Source organism: Anarrhichthys ocellatus, unplaced genomic scaffold, assembly GCF_004355925.1.
Source record: "Anarrhichthys ocellatus isolate YVR2014 unplaced genomic scaffold, GSC_Weel_1.0 scaffold9, whole genome shotgun sequence".
NCBI classification, from domain to species: Eukaryota; Metazoa; Chordata; class Actinopteri; order Perciformes; family Anarhichadidae; genus Anarrhichthys; species Anarrhichthys ocellatus.
In genome coordinates, this window is record NW_022280039.1 from 7,663,196 (window position 1) to 7,682,301 (window position 19,106).

The window sequence follows — 19,106 nt, forward strand, 5'->3', positions numbered from 1 at the left end:
GTATCCTTGGCCTTAAATAAAATAAGCAAGACTGTCTCTGTTTTTTTTTTTAATTACTCTCTGAAAGGGTTTGTAGTTTTTATTAAATCAAATAGATGCCTTCTTTACATCAACTCTTCATTGTACCAGCAGTACTTACAGTACTGCTGTACATGATGAATATTATCAGCTTTCATCAATTGTCCTTTGAAGGAAGACATTTGTACCAAGCGGACAGACATGTTTTGTTCCGTTTCTGGCTCTCATAATATTAATTTACACATATAGCTGAATGCTGTTTGAGTTGTCTCGTCATCACGCTACTAGCGTCTACTAATCTGATTCCAAAAATACAACTGGAAATATCAAAAAGCCTGAACGTTATAATAAGCCATTGTAGCTGGTGGTTGTTTTTTATTAAATATATTTAAATTTACAGGAGCAAGAAGATTTTTTTTATTAAGTAAAAGTAACAATACCACAGCATAAGAATACTCTATTATAGACGTGTAGAAGGCCTGCTTTTAGATGTTTACATAAGTAAAAAGGTCATAAGCATGTTACCTAAAGTTTAAAAACAACTAGCCTTCTCATTATATAAAATCAATGTATGTTATATATTATTACTGATGCATTAATAATTAAACAGCATTTTAAAGGTCAAGGAAACCTTTATTGTAGTCTCATGATCTATAGCAACATAATGTGTTTTGTATGTAGAATCTGTATCGGCAGTTTAACGAATAAGTACAATATTTCCTTTGTATTTTATTTTGTGGTAGATTAAAAGTAGAAACTGGTTATGAATTGAAATGGTCAGGTTAAGTACAAGTACCTCAAACGTGTATGTCGGTACAGTAATATACAGAAAATATACTGTTACTTCTTTGTGGGTGTGAATCTTGGTTCAGATGTTGCAGAATAATCTAAAATGTATTTTTTTTTTGAGGGGGGGGGGGGGGGGGGTGTTTTTTACAGTGTAGGTTAGAGGCTCTTCTCCATCAGAACAGAAGGTGGCGCCTCTCTTGTGGGAAACATTTAGTCCGTATTGAAGAGGGCCTAGCTAACTAAACGTGTCAGGAGCCAGCATTAGATGCCCACCAGGGCTGCACGTAGGCTTTACCAACACAACAACTAAGTGCTTTGCAAAAAGGTTCATTCCCACTGCAGCTGTGTGAGTGGGAGCCCTCGGGTGTCAGACGGTGGACAGGCGTGGCAGTGGGCTGGTCCAGGCGCACCGAGGGATGAACAACATCAGGGTCCACTGGCTTGGTATCAGCTGAGGCCCTGAAACAGTCTGACAAAGGATCCCTGGTGTCGCAGCCCAATATAGTGACAGATTGATTACAATTACCCACAGCTGCTTCTTTCTGAGGACGCGGCTCCGGGCCGTGGGTGTGCCGCACCCTCAAAGACGACTCTGTCCTGAAAGGATGCACTGAGGTGAGTACCGCCTGCAATCATCTGTGTTTAGTTGTGTCGGTACGAGGCACTCGTAGTTAAAAGGCTGGGGCGTAGTAACCTACAAGGTCCTCCCTGACGCGTGTGTGCGCCGATAGCATCCTTTACTGCCTGATGTTTACCATGTTGTCGGTCGTATACGGCGCATCCCACTCCCTTCTGTTGATATATTGTACTGTGTGCTCTTATAACGCTATTAACATAGCATAAATACTCGGCGCACAACACCCTCTCCATATTGGCCATGCTTTTCTTTTTCTTCATTGTGCTCTGCAGAAGAAGGCCCGTGACGAAGGTCTCATGTGTGCAGTTTGCGACGTGTATTCAGATCGAGGCTGCAAGTCTGTGATGGCAGTGTGTTAGAAAAGCACCGTCTAATCTGGCTCATTAGCGTGATGGCTGTTTGTTATTTTACACAAGCTCAGCCTGTGAGTATGTGTGTGTGCGCGCGTGTGTTTTCCGGACAGTGTCAGGATTAACATGCTGGACATTATGAGCTATTTTGGCAATTTGACGTGATGTTTTGTTTGTTTTAAATGCGCGGTTCTTTACGGAGGGAGAGTCGTGCGGTGTTGAGCTGTGGCTGCATTTTGTGGGTGGCCATTAGCGGATCCTGGTGCTGATGCTGCAGCGCGCGCGAGTGTTGCTAGGCAGCCATGCAGCGCGCGGGCCGCTAGCGGGTAGAGGAGCGGAGGAGGATTAAAATAAAAAGAGCAATAAAACGAGGTTGTTCATTCACGTTGAAATGTGGAGCTGTAGATACGTAATAGGTTGCCTTGCACTCACGTGGCTATCTGATCGATAAACATGTCCTCTTCCTCCCCCATGTCCTCCTCTTCCTCCCCCATGTGGCTCAGTGTTGTTGGGAGTGTAGATTGTAATCTCCCTCAGCACAATGGCAGTGGATGGATTCATCTGAGCCACAGAAGTATAGAAGTTGATGTTGGTGGAATTAAGTTTCTATTATTTATCCTGAATCTAAATAATGTCACGTATGTTGAATTACTGAATAGTCTTACATGAATAAATATAAACTATTCATACAAAAAAAAAGTCTTGATATAGAAACTGTGACTATACATTATACAAAAATGAAAGGATGTTTGCTGTTTTAAAACACCTTAATATCAAGTTTGTAGTTATTGAAATTCAAACATGAGCTGAAAGGAATTAAACAATCAGCAATGATTAAGGGATATGCACCTCTCTGGCCAAAAGCTGTTTTTCCATTTGCTCCTTAAGTGTTTTGTATATTTTGCTATTGTATATTTACATTTTAAGTGGAAGCCAAATGTCTCATTAGAGACTAGAATCTCCTGCACCGAGTCAGCAAAATACCTCTACACCATTCATGCATTTTCATCTTGTGCATGCAGCACTTAGAAAACACTGCTTGATGTTTAGAATTAATTTATTTTGGGGTTGAATACAACAAAGGTTCCCTTGTGAGTTAATAAAAATGCCATAATAATTTAGTTTAGTAGGCTTATCTTGGTGTGTTGTTAGGCAGGAATATTAGTTTGGAAGTCCTTTTTAATTGACATTGTGTTAAATAAAAATGCAGTTGAGTTTCAATTATATGTAGGTGTAATCAATACAGACTCATTCATTCTCCAACATGCTACTACATGACTCTAAAGAAGTGTAACATTGGAACGTGTTGTCTACCATAACATTAACGGCAAATATGATGAGTTGCAGCGATTTTAGAAAGTAAAACCATGATCACAACACTTTTAACGTATTTGTTATAGAAACTGGTTTGTTGGAAAGTCGCCACTTAATGGTTGGGATCCACTGACGGTCATCATGATTTAATCCCAATGAAAGTGAAGCCAAAGAAAATCAATCCACAGCTATTTAGGTAATTTATACCCGTCTACCTCTCTGCTGATGGATGTCAGTGCTCTGACATCAGTCGATACCGGCATGTGTATGTGAATATAATCGACATCAAACTTAATGCATGGGTGGTTTCTTTCACCTCTTTTTAAGGTACAGATTAGGCCGGAGACCTCAGAGTATCTCGCAGCAGAGCATTACATCTATTTATCGTGTGTTCTGGTGAAGGAAAACACAGCGAATAGTATTTGTTAAATATTTATTTGTTAAACTGAACATAACAGAAATTCTTCTTTTGCTGTTTGATAAGAACGCGGCTGTAGAAGAGGAGAGACGGGCAGCTTTCCTTCTTCCTGGGATTTAATGAAACAAGTGTGAGGTGATGATGCGGCATGATCAGCCATCACAGCGCGACTAAAGATGAGAGGAAGAGGGAGTGATGTTGGGCCAACAGCCAGATCTATAGCTGAACAATTATTTTAAAATGTTATCAAAATGTTACCACAATTTTCAAATCACAGGAGGCGTAATATTGTGTGTCAGAATATCATTTAAAATGTAATATTGTCATGCCTACAAATCATATTCTACAGACTTAACAAAACATCTGTTTGTACATATGCCGGGAAAACGTTTTTCAATAAAAATGATTTTAAAATGGTCATTCCCTCTAATATTGCAATATTGGTCAAAGTAATTCGTTTTGTTTTCCAACGTTTTTTTCAGCCCCAGCCAGATCTCTAAGTCTCCCCTTAGTCATTAGGAGCGTCCCTTGAGAGAGAGAGAGGCTTTATGTCTGCTGCCTGCCAGCAGCTGGGCCCCTCTACCCCCAGAGAGAGAGTCAGAAACACTCTGAACCAACCTCTATTGTGAGACTGTTAGGCAGTAAGCTGCCTCACATTTAGGCTTTTATAGAATGACTGCTGCTTATTATTTTAAGATCAGCGACTTTGTTTAAGACGTCTTCCTGGATGCATTCGACTGAAGATATAAATATCCGTATGTGATGTGCATAAAATCTAAAAACTGACCATCAAATCACAATGAACACACCCTTTATTTGAAAGGCAAATACCTTGTATTAGTAAGTTGAACAGAGCAGCTCCTTCATTATCAAAACAAGACAACATAATGCTCGTATGTCAGTGTATGATTCTGGAGTTTAGTTAATCCTTTAGTGAAGGGATGATGTGGCGTTTCAATGCTTTTCAGTGCAGGCAGCCTGGTGTTGTCGTCAGGTTAAAAGTTCATCCAGAAACTCCATTAAAGGTTTAGTCATCTGTCAGAATTTCTCGTGTGCAAAAAAAAACGAGATTTAGAAAAAGCACATGGATCTGATGTAAGTTGCTTTTGTGCTGTTCGAGCGAGTGAGCATCTTAAAAGCTTGAGACATCAGGGATGAACGACGCACGTGATTACGGATACACAAATAGTTATGTTTCAGTTATTCAACTTATCAAGTAACAAACGAATCATGTCAGTCCGTGAGATGTAGCACAGGAGAGAGGGTGTGGTGTGTCTGGGACCTTATCTGCTCCCTGCAGCACTGTGTGTGTGAGTGTTTGTGTGTAAGTGTGTGTGTATCGGGGAGTGGCTGGCCAGCTCTTCTCTGAAGATCCTTACAGTAACTCTTTACTCTCTCCAGTTACGGAGCCCTATCACTAGCTAACTTCCTGTTCGTGGTTCTGTCGCTGCTGCATGTGAGCTCTGCTAATGCTGCATTTTTCTATAGCTCTGCACTTCCACTGGCCAGTGCCCTGAGGAATACAGCATCCTTAATGTGAGGGTAGGTTTTTCATCTCAATGCTGCCATTTTAACAATACTAAGAAATCCAGGCTTGATGTGCACTCAAATACACTGTTTAGTTTTGCTCTTGTCAACTGTTTTCATTGTGATGCAAGATGCAAATGGATTGTCATGGGTTTGAATTGTACATAAGGGAGAATATTGATTGAACTGACAATTGTTGTTTAATATTTGATCGTCTTTGTTGGATCTCTTCATAGCTTGGGCTGATGTGCTCCCCAGGATCCCGAGGCAGGCCTTTAGTGCACTCCTACAAGCATAGGCAGCAAGATTAAACAATTTACTGCTCACTGCACTTCTCCCGTTTGCAAATTTCTTAGAATACGCCAGCAATGACTTTCATCTGAACAGGGTTCTGGCTGCTGCTTTAGGAGCATATGGCTCGTATAATTTCAATAGTTTTATTTGTGTAACCGTTTTGTGATGTCTTTTAAGATATTATTCCTTCTTTAAGTCATATCTGCCCATCACCGTTGTACCGCACATTCAAAAAAATGACTTTGGCAAGAGAAAGCTCAACACTTGCAGCTTGTTGTGTGCTGTTCCTATCATTAGGTTTGTTGCTCATCCTGCCTGAAGCTCCTGAAGCTCCTGCCATAAGGAAGGGCTGGTCGGTCCAGACGCCAAGAATTGCTCCATTATTCCAATAAGCCGGGACGTGCGCTATTTCCCATGTGTTTCTGATTCAGGCTGTATCATGATGTTGATCTCCAGACTGTTCTCTGGCTGAATTCACTGTATTCTTTCTGTTTTGTAAATGGAATGCATCTCATCAGTAACTCTAACTTGGAAGTTAAAGAAAGTTGTCACTCGATGTGATAAAGTAAATTAGGGAGATATCTTAAGGAGTTGGGGGTCTGAGTAAAGTAGTCAATATTGGGAAGTCTAGATGTTTAGTGGTCTGCAGTTTACTTCTAACTCCTGTGTTAAGGTATTTCTCTAAAAAGTTCAACATTTATAAAATTGGAACTCTTTCTTTACAGTCATCCCCACCCACTCCTGGCTGTAAGACACCCACTGCGATACGTAGAAGATGAGCAAGTCCCCCACCCCCAAAGGCACCCCGGTGCAGCGCAGCCCCAGTGATGGGGTCCCTGAGGGCCTCCTGTCTCCTCAGCATTCCACACCCAGCTCCGGACCCCAGCATAAGAAACACATCTCCAGCCTTCTTCAGAGTCCGGTGAGATGGCTGTTTGTCTGCGTGTGTGTGTGTCTTAATGTCTCTGTCTTTTTCCTTCTCCGTCTCCTCTCCTCTAGATGAGTTCATCTCCTCACATTACAATAAATCTGTTCTCAAATGCAACTTGACAGCTTGGGCTGCAGCTGCTTCTACATATGTGTGGGAAGCTACATGACGCTGAAGAGGAGAGGGTGACCATGAAGTGAAAGAGAGGCTGACTCATTAAATATGTTTACTCCTCCTCGCCCCTGTGGTGTAGGAGTGTGTTCAAAGGCCAAAAACAGAAATGTTCAACTCCTACACATTGAGTATTATTATTAAACATACATGATTTATAATGTGTGGTCCGTGTATACGTGTTAATATCTGTGTTTGTGTGTGTAGTCATTCAGGGAGGAGCTGGATGTGCTGATCCAGGAACAGATGAAGAAGGGTGGCAGCTCATCCAACCTATGGGCGCTGAGACAGCTGGCTGATTTCATGGCCTCACATGGCTCCCCAGCCGCCCTGCCCGTCTCCCCTTCTAGTACGTGCTGAACACTTTTAAACAACTCTCTATTATACTGCATATACTTTGTCAAAGCCATTTATAGGCCTGGTATTCTATTATTTGTCTGAGTATTTCATTCACACACTTTTATGTGAATTTGCACCACACGATGTTATGAGGTCACCAAAGTCCATGTGCTAATAGTAATGATAAGAGTTGAAGTTGCCCCATCAATGCCATCTTCCTTATGTTGAAATGTGTACCTTGAAAAGAACTGATCAACCGCTCTCCCACTCGTCTTTTGTGTCTGCAAACCGTCATCTTTACGGCACTCTCTCACTCTGTCTGGTGCTCTGCCTTTCTTCCACAGACATGATGATGGTGACACCCATCAATGACCTGCAGAGCTGGGATCCTGGCAGCATGGTGAAGGGGGAGAGGTTGATGCGCTGCAAGCTGGCTAGTGTCCATCGCCTGTTTGACCTGTATGGCTGGGCCCAGATCAGCCGCACCTGTCTCACTGTTAGTTCCACCACCTTTTCACATTACATTCCTGACTTTGACTGTTTTTCCAAATGGCATGCTATTTCTTTTAGTACATACTTCGATTGCCCTTTCAAAGTACGTACTGTTGCATGCAGTATGCTTTCAATTGGAACACACTACTTCATCGTAACATTGCACATTGATTTGACTCTCTTGCTCATATATCCGCTGCACAAAGGATTGTGTATGAGAATAGCCAAAATAGCATGCTGGCTTGCACACTGCAAAATGTGACTGGACTGCATTGGACATACTATGTTATGGGACATACTAAATCTTTTTCTGGCATACTAAATAGTATGGTAGTATGTGTATCAAAATGCACAGATTGTTTTTTACTTTTGTTGTGAGGCAGAACACATACTCACGGATAAGACTTTTCCATCACGTCAGTGATCGGTACAAAAATCCAGTTTGACTGTTGGTGGTCAGAGTGAACTATAAATGGTTAATGTACTTGTACTTGTGTAGCGCTTCTCTGGTCTTCCGACCTCTCAAAGCGCTTTTACACTACATGTTATCATTCACCCGTTTACACACATTCATATACTGATGGCAGGGGCTACCATGCAAGCTGCCACCTGCCCATCAGGACTCTAACTAACCGTTCACGCCCATTCATACACCGCAGGAGCAATTTGGGGTTAAGTGTCTTAGCCAAGGACACGTCGACATGGATTAGCGGAGCCGGCGATCCTCTGATTGAAGAACGACCCTGCTCTACCACTGAACCACAGACTATAAGATCACCCTTGGTCAGCAGTTTTATGTGGAAGGGTAGCTCATATGTGGAAAGAACTGAGTTGATCAGGCTATTTGTGCTATAGATACTAGAAGAGATGGGGTAGACAGCTAGTAATTTGTTGATTTAGTTGGCAGCAGCCTTAAAAGAATACTTCAACCACAAAATTACCATTTGCATATAAAATACTCACCCCGTGTTTCCTTGAATTCTTGAAGAAAACTGTGTTATTCTTGCATGCCTCCACAGTGAACGAAGAATCAACAAACTGACAAAAGTCTTGATGAATTGAAGTAAATGGAGGTAGAGTTTAACAGCGAAAATGTATCGAAACATCCGTTTACAAACTCTGACAGTATAATCCAGGTCTCATTTAACCAGCGCTATGCTCACTTTTTCCCAAACACATGCATCTTCACCAAAACCTTACTATTTAAAACACTTCCGCATAAACGGCCTCATGCAGGCGCTACTCGTTCAAATGAGTCCAAATTGTTTTAAATAGTAAGGTGTTAGCAAAGATGCATGTGTTTGGTGTTAAACGCGGCCCCCATTTACTTCAGTCCATCACGACTTTTCTCTGTTCTTTAATTCTTTGTTCCCCGTAGAGTCAGGCCAGATAAACAAAGTTTTCTTCAATAATTCAAGGTAACACAGGGTGAGTAATGATGTACAAATGATCATTTGGTGGTGAAGTATTCCTTTAAGCCACTGTAAGTGTTATTTGCAAATAGAGAAAAGCTCTGTTCATTTATTTATTAACTTAATCAACTCGATGTTTCTGTTTCCATATATTTGAAGAAGTTTGAATTTAAACAGCGGACATTTAAGAGACATTTAACGCAACAACACATTATTATGTTGGACTAGCATAGCTTCACTTCCATCGTCTGTCTGTCTTCACTGATGCTCCTCTTCCTCCCTGACAGCTGCGTGTTAGTAAAGAACAGGAACACTTCTTGGTGCTTCCAGACGGCCTGGCCTACAGTGAGGTGACTGGATCCAGTCTGGTGAGTGAGACTAACCACAGCCATGATCAAGGTCCCACATACACACTCCGTGGCCACTTTATTAGGTACACCTGTACATGCTAATGCAACTCAATACAACTGAGGTCATAAGGTTGGTGTTGTACTGGACTACATTATATTGAGAGGTGTTTTTATTCCTGTTCACACACATGAAAGGGGCAGACTATTAGAAACACCTAATGCAGTTCAGTACCCATCATAGTGTGACCTTTGTACCTAATAAAGTGGCCACTGAGCGTATGTTGACATGGCTGTTTATGGAAAAGTGCATTTAGCCCTCTGATGTTACTGATATGATGCTATTTTGTATTACATTTTTGTTATAAAATTAAGCCAAAACCTGCTTTTATGTACACATGTTTTAAAACCTCTTTTTAATGTGGTGTCCAGGTAAAGGTGAATGTCCTGGGTGAGATGGTGGAGAGGGGCAGCACCAACCTGGGCGTGGACCCTGAGAAGTTCAGCCTGCACTCCGCCATCTACTCGGCCCGGCCAGATATTCGTTGTCTGCTTCACCTCCACACGCCGGCCACGGCTGCGGTGAGTCACCATTACACTTCCGCTGGTCACCTCCAGCTACACATGGATGAATGGGATGTAGTAATAATACTCTTAAGATACATATGTTAGAGTTAGGTATCAGCGTTTGCAGCATCATCTTAACATAATATATCATTGTCCAGCATGGATTTGCTGGTGAAGCATATTGTGACGTCCACACTGTGAATATGAGCCTGTTTCGTGACCTTTGCTGCCACAACTGACAGCCAACCGTCTCCAGGTTTCAGCAATGAAGTGCGGCCTCCTGCCGCTGTCCCATGAGGCTCTGCTGGTCGGTGATGTGGCTTATTACAACTACAACGGAGCCATGGAGGAGGAGGAGGACAGAGTGGAGCTGCAGAAGAGCCTGGGGCCGACCTGTAAGGTGAGCCGAACCACCAGAGAAAAGACACGGGCGTATCATTCAGTCGCTGCTCCCGTGCGTCCCACATTCAGCTTTCTGAATGAATGAACAAAAGACACGAGGTGATGTGGTCTTATCCTGGATTAATTACTGAAGCTATTGCTTCTGCTTATAGGCTCAACTTTGGGAGTTGGTCTTAGTGTGCTTTCTCATTCTGCAGGGACATTTCTCAATAACCTGCAGCTGTTTTAAAATAGAAATAATGAGGGCGGTTTTCATTGCTTTGTAAATGTTGATGTCATGATGTGTAGGTTCTGGTACTGAGGAATCACGGCATCGTGGCTCTGGGGGAGTCTGTGGAGGAGGCTTTCTACTCCGTCTACCACATCCAGGCTGCCTGCGAGATCCAGGTAGTTCTCACACACACACACACACACACACACTATACTGACTAACAGCTGATGCACTGGAGACAAAGTGCTGCCACTGCATGTATGTATGTATGTATGTATGTAGGTGTGTGAGAGTGAGCTGGCATGTGTACATAATGTAGATGCACCAGTTTTACTCCGGTGCAGTTGCCCTTCTCTTGGTACCGTCTCACTGTAATTGAGCCAGCAGCTCTGCACTGCAGTATAATACACTAGAGAAGTGTTGCGTGCCAAAGAGACCCTGCGGTAATCCTACAGGGCCAACAGTGGCCTGTAGGAAGCAGATATGTGACTGTAAGGTCATTGATCCTTCACATTTATGGAGGTTGATTTGTTGAATTAAAAAGTGTGTGTGAAGAAAATTAGCTGAGTCACTTTGGCCTCAGAGAAGCTGCAGCTCGTTATAAATCTATTTCTTTTATTGTTTGCCAGGTGTCAGCTTTGTGCTGTGCCGGTGGTGAACATAACCTGATTCTGCTGGACCGGACCACCCATAAACCCAACGTAGCCGGTACCGTGGGCTGGGCTGGCTCCACCTTTGGACCCCTGCATAAGAGCCGCATCGGGGAGCATGAGTTTGAGGCCCTCATGAGAACTCTGGATAACTTGGTAGGCAGCAGTTACTAAACAGAAACATGTGTACAGCCATGATTGAGAATTCATTATTTCGATTTTGTTAAACCACAAAAAGCAAACGAAACGAAACGGAACTAATGAACCGTAATCTGTCTGTCTGGTGATTTCCTTCAGTGCTACGGACAGAGGCGCAGCCCCGAAACACAACAACCAGCGCTGTCCGTGGTTCTGAAACAACAGATGAACGATAGTCACATGTACCCTGGCAAAAAATGTTGTTGTTTTTGCTATTTTTAGACAGAAACATACATTTTAAACAGCACACAGTGTCCGACACCACACCTTTGTTTTAAGCACAAGTTTTGAGAAAGAACACAGTTACAATTCAGACTTTTACTCATAAAAATATTACATCAGGCCCTCTGTCCCCCTCTGCTTCTAGGGATGCACTGAGCCGACTTTTTCAGTCCCGGTACCGATACCTGGGCTTTAGGTATCAACCGATACAGACAACCGATCCCATACCAGCGTTAAATTAATAAGCTAAATACTTCACTGCTGTGCTGGAAGTGACTGGGATCATTCTTTTATGTGTAAGGCAACATCAGGCTTGACTTAAACATTCCTAAATTTGTAAAACAAAATGTAATAAATACATACATAGATGTCAATTCACTGAATTGTTGTTTATTAATAAAATAATAAATCATGCAGTAGCAACCTCTTTAAAAATTGTACATATTACAGTTCAGGTATAAACCTTTTTAATGCAGCAACAAAGTGGGTGAAACTTAAACAGGAATTTAAATTACATTATAAAACAACCAAACTGCATAAAACTAAACTAAGAGAACTAAATGTAAACATTAAGTCACATACAAGTGCAAAGCGTGAAATACCTCCATTCCGCTGACATGTTTGTTGTCTCCCTCAGCTACGCCGTCTACCGGCGTGCTGCTGATTCATGATGTAGTACATGCATGTGTAAACATGAACTGAATAGATCGGCCCATTGTCACCGATACCCCATCCAGCTATTTGAGTCAGTATATCGGCCTGATATCAATATATGATCGTCGCATCCCTAACCTTGACCCATACAAGGGAATACACATTTTGTAGCAGTGCAATACTAATTTGCTAGATTACCCCTTTTTAAGATGTTTATTTTTACCTTGATGTGTGTGGGAGGTTTGCTGATTGATAGCAGGTCTGTCAGCGGCAGCTCTTCATCTAACCAGCTAACTGTGGCTGCTGCTTCTTTAACCACTCCTCCTATGCAATATTTAAAAAACGACATAACAAATGTCCATATCTTGCTGTGTAGAATAACTTTGACTGAACATTAACAGTTGGATACAATGCCACGTTCATATTATAAGGAGGTTACTGTATTTACTAACCACACATGTAAAATCCAAGTCAGAACTGAATGAGAAAACTAGCTTGCTAAAGTCCTTCAAGGTAATTCATCCCTCACTGAATGGATATTGTGTTATATGATCAGTGCACAGTATTTTTAACCCTCTCGCGACCCCCTTGAGTAGTCTGACGACACAATTGACTGCTGGTGGGAATCTGTACTGTTTCTACCGTCTTTCGTTTATCATGTGAACGCAGCATAAGTGCTGCGACAACTATTCCTCCGTTTCCTGTAGCTGCTCCACAATAGAAGCATAAAAGCCTTCCTGTGGTTTGCTGATGGAAAACTATCGATGTTTAGAAGCAGCATGAAATGTTCAGTTTGCATCAGCAATAACTTAACAGCAACTACAAACCACAGACTCTTTATTACACAGAGGCTACTGAAGAACTGGAAGCTAAACATAGTAAGACTTTCGTACTAAATGTTACTCTCTCTGGTCACACAATCCCAGACATCAGTTAAAGGTTTGAGTTGCATGACAAGATTGACACCCTTCTCATATCTGTCCATTGAATATAAAGCCAGCAAGCAATCAGTTAGCCTAGCTTAGCACAAAGACTGGAAACGGGGGGAAACAGCTAGCGTTGCTGTCTGAAGGTAATAAAATCCACTTTTTAATTTGGACTGGGTTGCACCAACATGGATTTATTTTAAACCAGACAAAATCATGTTTTAACTTTATATCATGTTGCACCAAACTTTAAAACTACCTTAAAATTTAAGGTAATATATATATTTATATATGGCCAAATATACAGTATATATATGGTAGATCTCGTTGCAAGAAATTTCCCAAAATTGTTATTCCTATTAGAGCAATGACACAGCAGGTCTGGCTCTGATCCAATAAGGACTGAAATATTGCAAGTCAGTGCTGTTATCTCGTGATTGATTGCAGTTTGACATGACATGATGCAGCAGAAGTGTGCCATAGGACCATTGGGAAGGTCCCGGCTTTCTGCACCATTCTGTCCACCAAACGGTGAATTGAAGCTTCTCTCTTCTGTTGTTTTTTCAGGGCTACCGTACAGGCTACGCCTACCGCTTCCCTGTGCTGCTGGAGCGGTCGCGGACACGGAGGGAGGTGGAGGTGCCCGCGACCGCCACGGCTTTCCACCAGATTGATGACGACGGAGTCCACCCGGCTCTGAGGCAGCACCCTTTTGCTCAGCGCCAGCAGCAGGAGAGGACTCGATGGCTCAACACCCCCAACTCCTACCAAAAAGTCAGCCAGGAGCAAGCTAGCCCGGGATACCAGCGCAGCACTGTGAGGCTCCGGGAATCAATACTTTTTATTTATTGAACCAGTCACACTATAGAAGCAGTTCAGGAATCCTTCTCAGGAAAGTTTCATGGTCCCAGCTGCAGTCCAGAAACGTGCATTATCTGCAATACTTAGTCATTGCAGAATCCACAACATTGTGCAGACTCTGCTACATTGTGGCCATTGTCTAATGTCTGCTGCTCAGAGAGGGAGGGTAGACTGTCTGTAGGTATAAAAAAGTATGGAGTGCAGAGGGATCAGAACAAAGAGGGAGAATAAAGTGAGCAGTGAGGAGGGAAGGAACAAAAGCCTTGAGGCTGGTGCGTTTAAGAGGATGACTAATGCAAGGAGGTAACAGGCACAGAAAGAGAGCAGTTAACTCACCATCTATCTGATGATTTCAAAATAAATATGTGATGTGCATTCAACCAAGGGTATTTCTGTACCCAGCTCTGATTCACATGGATGTTGTTTTTATCTCTATGACCCTTGGAGAAAAGATGAAGCAGAGCTGCAGTGATGAGTTGTTTTAGAGTCAAAAACAATATGAGGTTAATTGTCTTACATCAGTGGGAGGAGCTTGGCTCTCCCTTTCTGTTTCGTCTCCTCCTCAGTCCATTCCACCCTCCTCTCTCTCTTCTCTGCATTGCAGAGGAAAGTCCACTGCCCTGTGATGACTGCTGCAGTGCAGAGTCTTCCCTCTGGTGGACAAACATCCACATTATCAAAGCTGCTTGATTAAAAACATCATTGTTTTTAGGGGATAGAGTACTTTTTTAAGGAAGAAAGTGACTAAATAACACACGTGGTGCGAGATCCTCTACTTTTTAGGACGTATTCAATCGTAAAGGGCTTATTTTTGTTTTGAAGTTTGGTATTTTTTGTTAGTTATTTGTTCAAATAATAAAACAAAACAAAAAGAAAAGATAAAAAATGACACAGGTGGGTTGAAAAGAACCCTGAGAGCTTGTAAAACATACCGAACTAAGGTTGAAATTAAAGACGGCAGTGTATGCTTGCAAACTATTTACAAACAGACATAAATATTTTTTAAATATCTAAAAGAGAAGAACAAGAAATACTATAAAGAAAAAGCACCAGGAAGGAAGAAAATAAATAAAAACAGGATTACAATAACAAATATTTTTACTCCTCTCATACATTTGATCATACCTCATTTACATAGTTATATACTCCATCAAGAGGAGTTTTTAAAGATCTTTATTAAAAAGCAGAACTTCTGTAGACTGACTATGTTAAATATAAACAGATCTGGTGTGATAACAAGGGATCTGATAGGTGGATTGTGAGATATTATTTGATGTTGGCTGTCTTTCCTTTAGTGGTTGAAGTCAGAAGAGGTGACTCAAGCCGGCAGCACAGCCATCAAGATGGAGAACCAAAACCAGTTTGTGCCTCTTTTCACCAACCCTCGAGAGGTGATTGAGACACGAAACAAGGTACCTTCTTGCTTTTGGCCTTTTCTGTCTCACACAATTCCTATATTTGTAGTCTGCATAGTGTCACATGAATCAAAAATGTTATACAATTATTTTATATTCCTCAGATCCGACAGCAGAATCGTCAGGACATGAAGACAGCAGGACCACAGTCTCAAGTCCTCGCCGGCGTTATAACAGTTGACAGCCCTCCGGTAAACTGCTCGTGTAACTTCTGACTTTTTCCCTCTCTAAGTCCTCCTCTTCATCTGCAGCATTAAAAGTTGTGATTTCTGTCTCTTACTTGTCTCTTAGTCTCCAGTCAGCTCACCTAATGTCCCACCAGAGCCAGAACCTCCCAACCCCTTCAACCAGCTGACAGACCAGGAGCTGGAGGAGTACCGCAAGGAGGTGCAGAAGAAACAGGATGGAGGGACCAACGGTATGATTCATTCAGCTAAACTCAGCTGACTACAGTAACTCTATTTAGATTCTTAACCATACAGTTACAGTACTATAATAGTCATTGTATACAGCAGATGTCTCTTTATTCTTAGGTTAGAGCTACATTTGTCCAAAAGGCTATTATTTAGAATTTAGCTATTCGTAACGTTACGAATAACGTTATTTCCATATGTTTTATATGGCTAGGTATGTAAACATTACACCTGTATGTACGCTGGTGTATTAAAGGCATTGTCGGGAAAATATTTAATAATTACGAAGCCGGGGGAGAGGGGGGTATTCCTAGAAAAAAACCTAAATTCACGACAATGTCTCTTCAGAGTCCGGATACTTGATAATATGGTGATTTTTTTTTTGGACTAAAATCTTTACTAAATCCGATTGCGAAGTATCATTTGATTCGTTTTTATCTCGAAGAATAAGGCTTTATAATCTCAGAGAATTATTTTCTCGTAAATCTTTCATTTTTCTTTCAATTTCAAATTCTTCAGTCTTCATACTTTTGTCTATATAATACAGACGGCTTATTATGCTACCCCTCATCTTCGCTAATGCATTGCACATTTTCCTCTAACCTTCAAGGCGCTGTGTGTAACATACCAACTGCCAATATAGACTTTCAGTTTTAAATAAAAATTTCGACCAGGTTTTCACTTATTCCATCTTTCGTTGTAAGAAACTGTGAAATCTTTTGCTCTGCTTTCACCCTCCCCTGTTTTTAACTGTTAAAGATGCAGCACATTTCCTACAGAATTCCTGTTGCATGACACAAAATGTTTGAAAATGACAGATACTAAACACAGCACCCTTTAGCAAACTTGATTTCCTGTGTGACTGCCATGTAAACTGTGTTCCCAACACTAAGTTCCTGCACAGCTGAACCCTCACTGTCCCTCACTGTGTGTCTTTGTGTTTGTTTGTGCAAGTAGGGGAGGAGGTAGCAAATGACAAGGAGTCTCCCCCCACTACCTCCCCCACAAAGGGCCCTCCGCCCAGCCCCCCTCCTACCTCAGGTGAGGCTTGACAGAGCGCTGACTGTCTGCCCTGCTTGCTTTGCGTGCTGCGTATCTGACCAGCAGCCTGCTTCAAGTCTCAAATGGACTCATCCAAAGCTGCTTCTGCACTCGCATGCTTCAAATACTCACTACACCTCTCCATATGCATTCTATAAAAATATAGACATTAAAGTGAGCTGTTCTTGTCAAAAGACATGTTGATGTATGGTAACAAAAAATCAAACTAAGTTCACTTAACAAATATCTTTAACTTTTGAATCTGAATTTGTTTTCCATTTAATTTTAGGCTACAACTTCAAATACAAAAAACGCACAGTTGAAAAAAGCGCTTTAAAAACACAAAAAAAGCCCAATTTAAAGGTAGTTATACCATTTATCACTCACCAGCATTATAGTTACAATAGGTAAAAATAACTGGAGGAGCAGGAGAACAAAAACTGCAGGTCGTAAACCTCCTGAACCACAGCCACCGCTGTGACTGACTGTGAATAGTGCAACTGCCGAGTCAGCAGTGGTGAGGGTTTCCATACCTGACGGTGTAACGTGTTTTAATTTATGTTTCTCATGAAAGAAACGTATAGCATTAATAATAATGGCTCTGGTACACTTGGCTCTAACAGTCAGACAGCATTAAAAGTAAATGCACATGCAGACATTATTTCTGTTATTAGTGTGGTTCAAGTCTGTTGCCTTAGCTGTTTCTGTTTGATTTACATTTGCCACATTTCAGCCCATCTGTCTCTGTGTCTACTGTATCAGTTGTACTCTCTCCCTCTGTCTGTCTGTCCTTTTCTGTGTTGCTCCACACTCACTCACAGGGCACTCTGCTGGTGCTTTGGTCTTGTCTCACTAGTAAGTACAGAGAACGACAACTCTCTTCTCATTAAGCAAGCATGTTCATCTGCAGTGTTATGTCTAGCATGTAGCTTTGCAGCTCCGCCCATCTTAAGGCTCTCTGTCTGGTTGCTGAATATTCAATGTTTTGCTTCTCTTTTTTTGGAGCAGAAGAGGCAAAGACCGACTCTCCAGCCATACAGAATGGAAGCGAAGAGGAGAAGCAGATGACAGAGGAACTCGAGAAAGGGATGAAGGCTCTTTCAACCAACGACACCTCCTCCCCACCCGCCGCTCCGACCCCAAAGCTACAAAGCGGCACCCCGGAGGGCTCACCTTCCAAGTCCCCAACCAAGAAGAAGAAGAAGTTCAAGCCGCCGTCGTTCCTGAAAAAGAGCAAGAAGCAGAAGGAGAAAGCTGAGACCTGAGGCGTTCAGACACACCTGACCTTGGTGAAATACTACTGTGAAACATTTCTTAGTGTATGACGGAGTAGCAGATGATTTATCCACATCAGATGTATTCAAACACAGTCGGTTAAGATGTCATTCACAGACACTAAAGGTGTACTAAATTGACTTACAAATACTTTACTGTAACACTGGTACTCACTGATTTGATCCAAGTGGTGATTCATCTTAGAAAACACTGACAATTAATTTCACAAACTATTTGACCCAGGTCGGATACAAACCAACATTTTAACGCTTCTTGTCTCTCTCACACACACACGCACACACACACACACACACACACACCCACACACACACACACACACACACACACACACACACACACTCACACAAAGTCTTGCAACTTATTTTCACCTGCTGTGCTATCAAACCATTACTTAACTTCACTGTATAGCCATTCAAACATGTTCCTCTCTGCAACTGGGATTACGAGTGTGATCTTGTGCACTTGCCTCTCATAATTTATTTTTTTCCTTTTTTTATTTTATCCACAACTTTGCAAGACATGGTGGAAATTGAAGCCCCCTTGAAGTATGCACCCCTTATCCACGTATAGGCACTTGACATGTGTATATTGACATTCTAATATGTTGCTTTTGTTCATCACCACAGGCATCTTCTAGTCATGATTTGGTTCTCATTATCAGATCGATGTTGCAGGTTTGCTATGTGAGCACAGGTGCAGTACGTGTAGAAATATACTGATAAATACTTATTGTGCTCTTCTGAATGATGGTTCTGTGTAAAACTATCAGCCTATTGACGTTATTACAGCAGGGAAGTACAAGGGAAGAGAACGCAGGGAAAATGTGCTGGCTCGCAACAAAACACAAGTCGCTATCAATGCCTCTATTACCCAAAACAATTTGTTGCTTGCCAATGCAGTGTGAAACTCAGTAATAGAAGATACTAATGGTACTAAACATTCCGATTTTCTCATTTTCTTTTAAATGTATGTGTGCAAAATGCCCTCTTAACAGTTGTAATTACTTTCCGTTTTAACCAGTAGCTGTTATCAAAATGCTGATGTGTGATGTTTGCTCATGGTTTTAATTTATTTTATATTAGAATGTATAAGTGAGTGTTGCAAGGTTACCATGTATCAGTCATTAAAGATCAAGTTTGATTTAAAATCAACTGGACATCTAGTTCATGTCTTTTTGTACTTTGAAGTCCTTCCGTTCCAGGTTCCGTTACTAC

The 19,106-nt window shown here is 41.7% G+C and overlaps 1 protein-coding gene across 4 annotated transcripts; it reads left to right on the forward strand.

Annotated features, from left to right (window-relative positions):
* The first annotated feature begins 980 nt into the window (after positions 1–980).
* Positions 981–19,039, forward strand: add2 (adducin 2 (beta)). Of its 4 annotated transcripts, none has more exons than XM_031849004.1 (15): positions 981–1,422; positions 6,073–6,269; positions 6,654–6,795; positions 7,130–7,281; positions 8,977–9,057; positions 9,469–9,618; positions 9,860–10,003; positions 10,294–10,392; positions 10,846–11,022; positions 13,434–13,682; positions 15,023–15,139; positions 15,247–15,333; positions 15,434–15,560; positions 16,513–16,596; positions 17,605–19,039. In XM_031849004.1, the coding sequence occupies exons 2-15, from the start codon at positions 6,123–6,125 to the stop codon at positions 17,859–17,861; spliced, it is 2,013 nt and encodes a 670-aa protein (XP_031704864.1). In that variant the 5' UTR covers positions 981–1,422; positions 6,073–6,122; the 3' UTR covers positions 17,862–19,039. The 4 variants fall into 4 exon arrangements, with proteins under 4 accessions (XP_031704864.1, XP_031704867.1, XP_031704868.1 ...); XM_031849008.1 differs by lacking the exon at positions 16,513–16,596 and adding an exon at positions 17,418–17,451 and having other exon boundaries at positions 982–1,422; positions 17,605–17,674; XM_031849006.1 differs by lacking the exon at positions 981–1,422 and adding an exon at positions 1,447–5,068.
* The last annotated feature ends 67 nt before the right edge of the window (positions 19,040–19,106 follow it).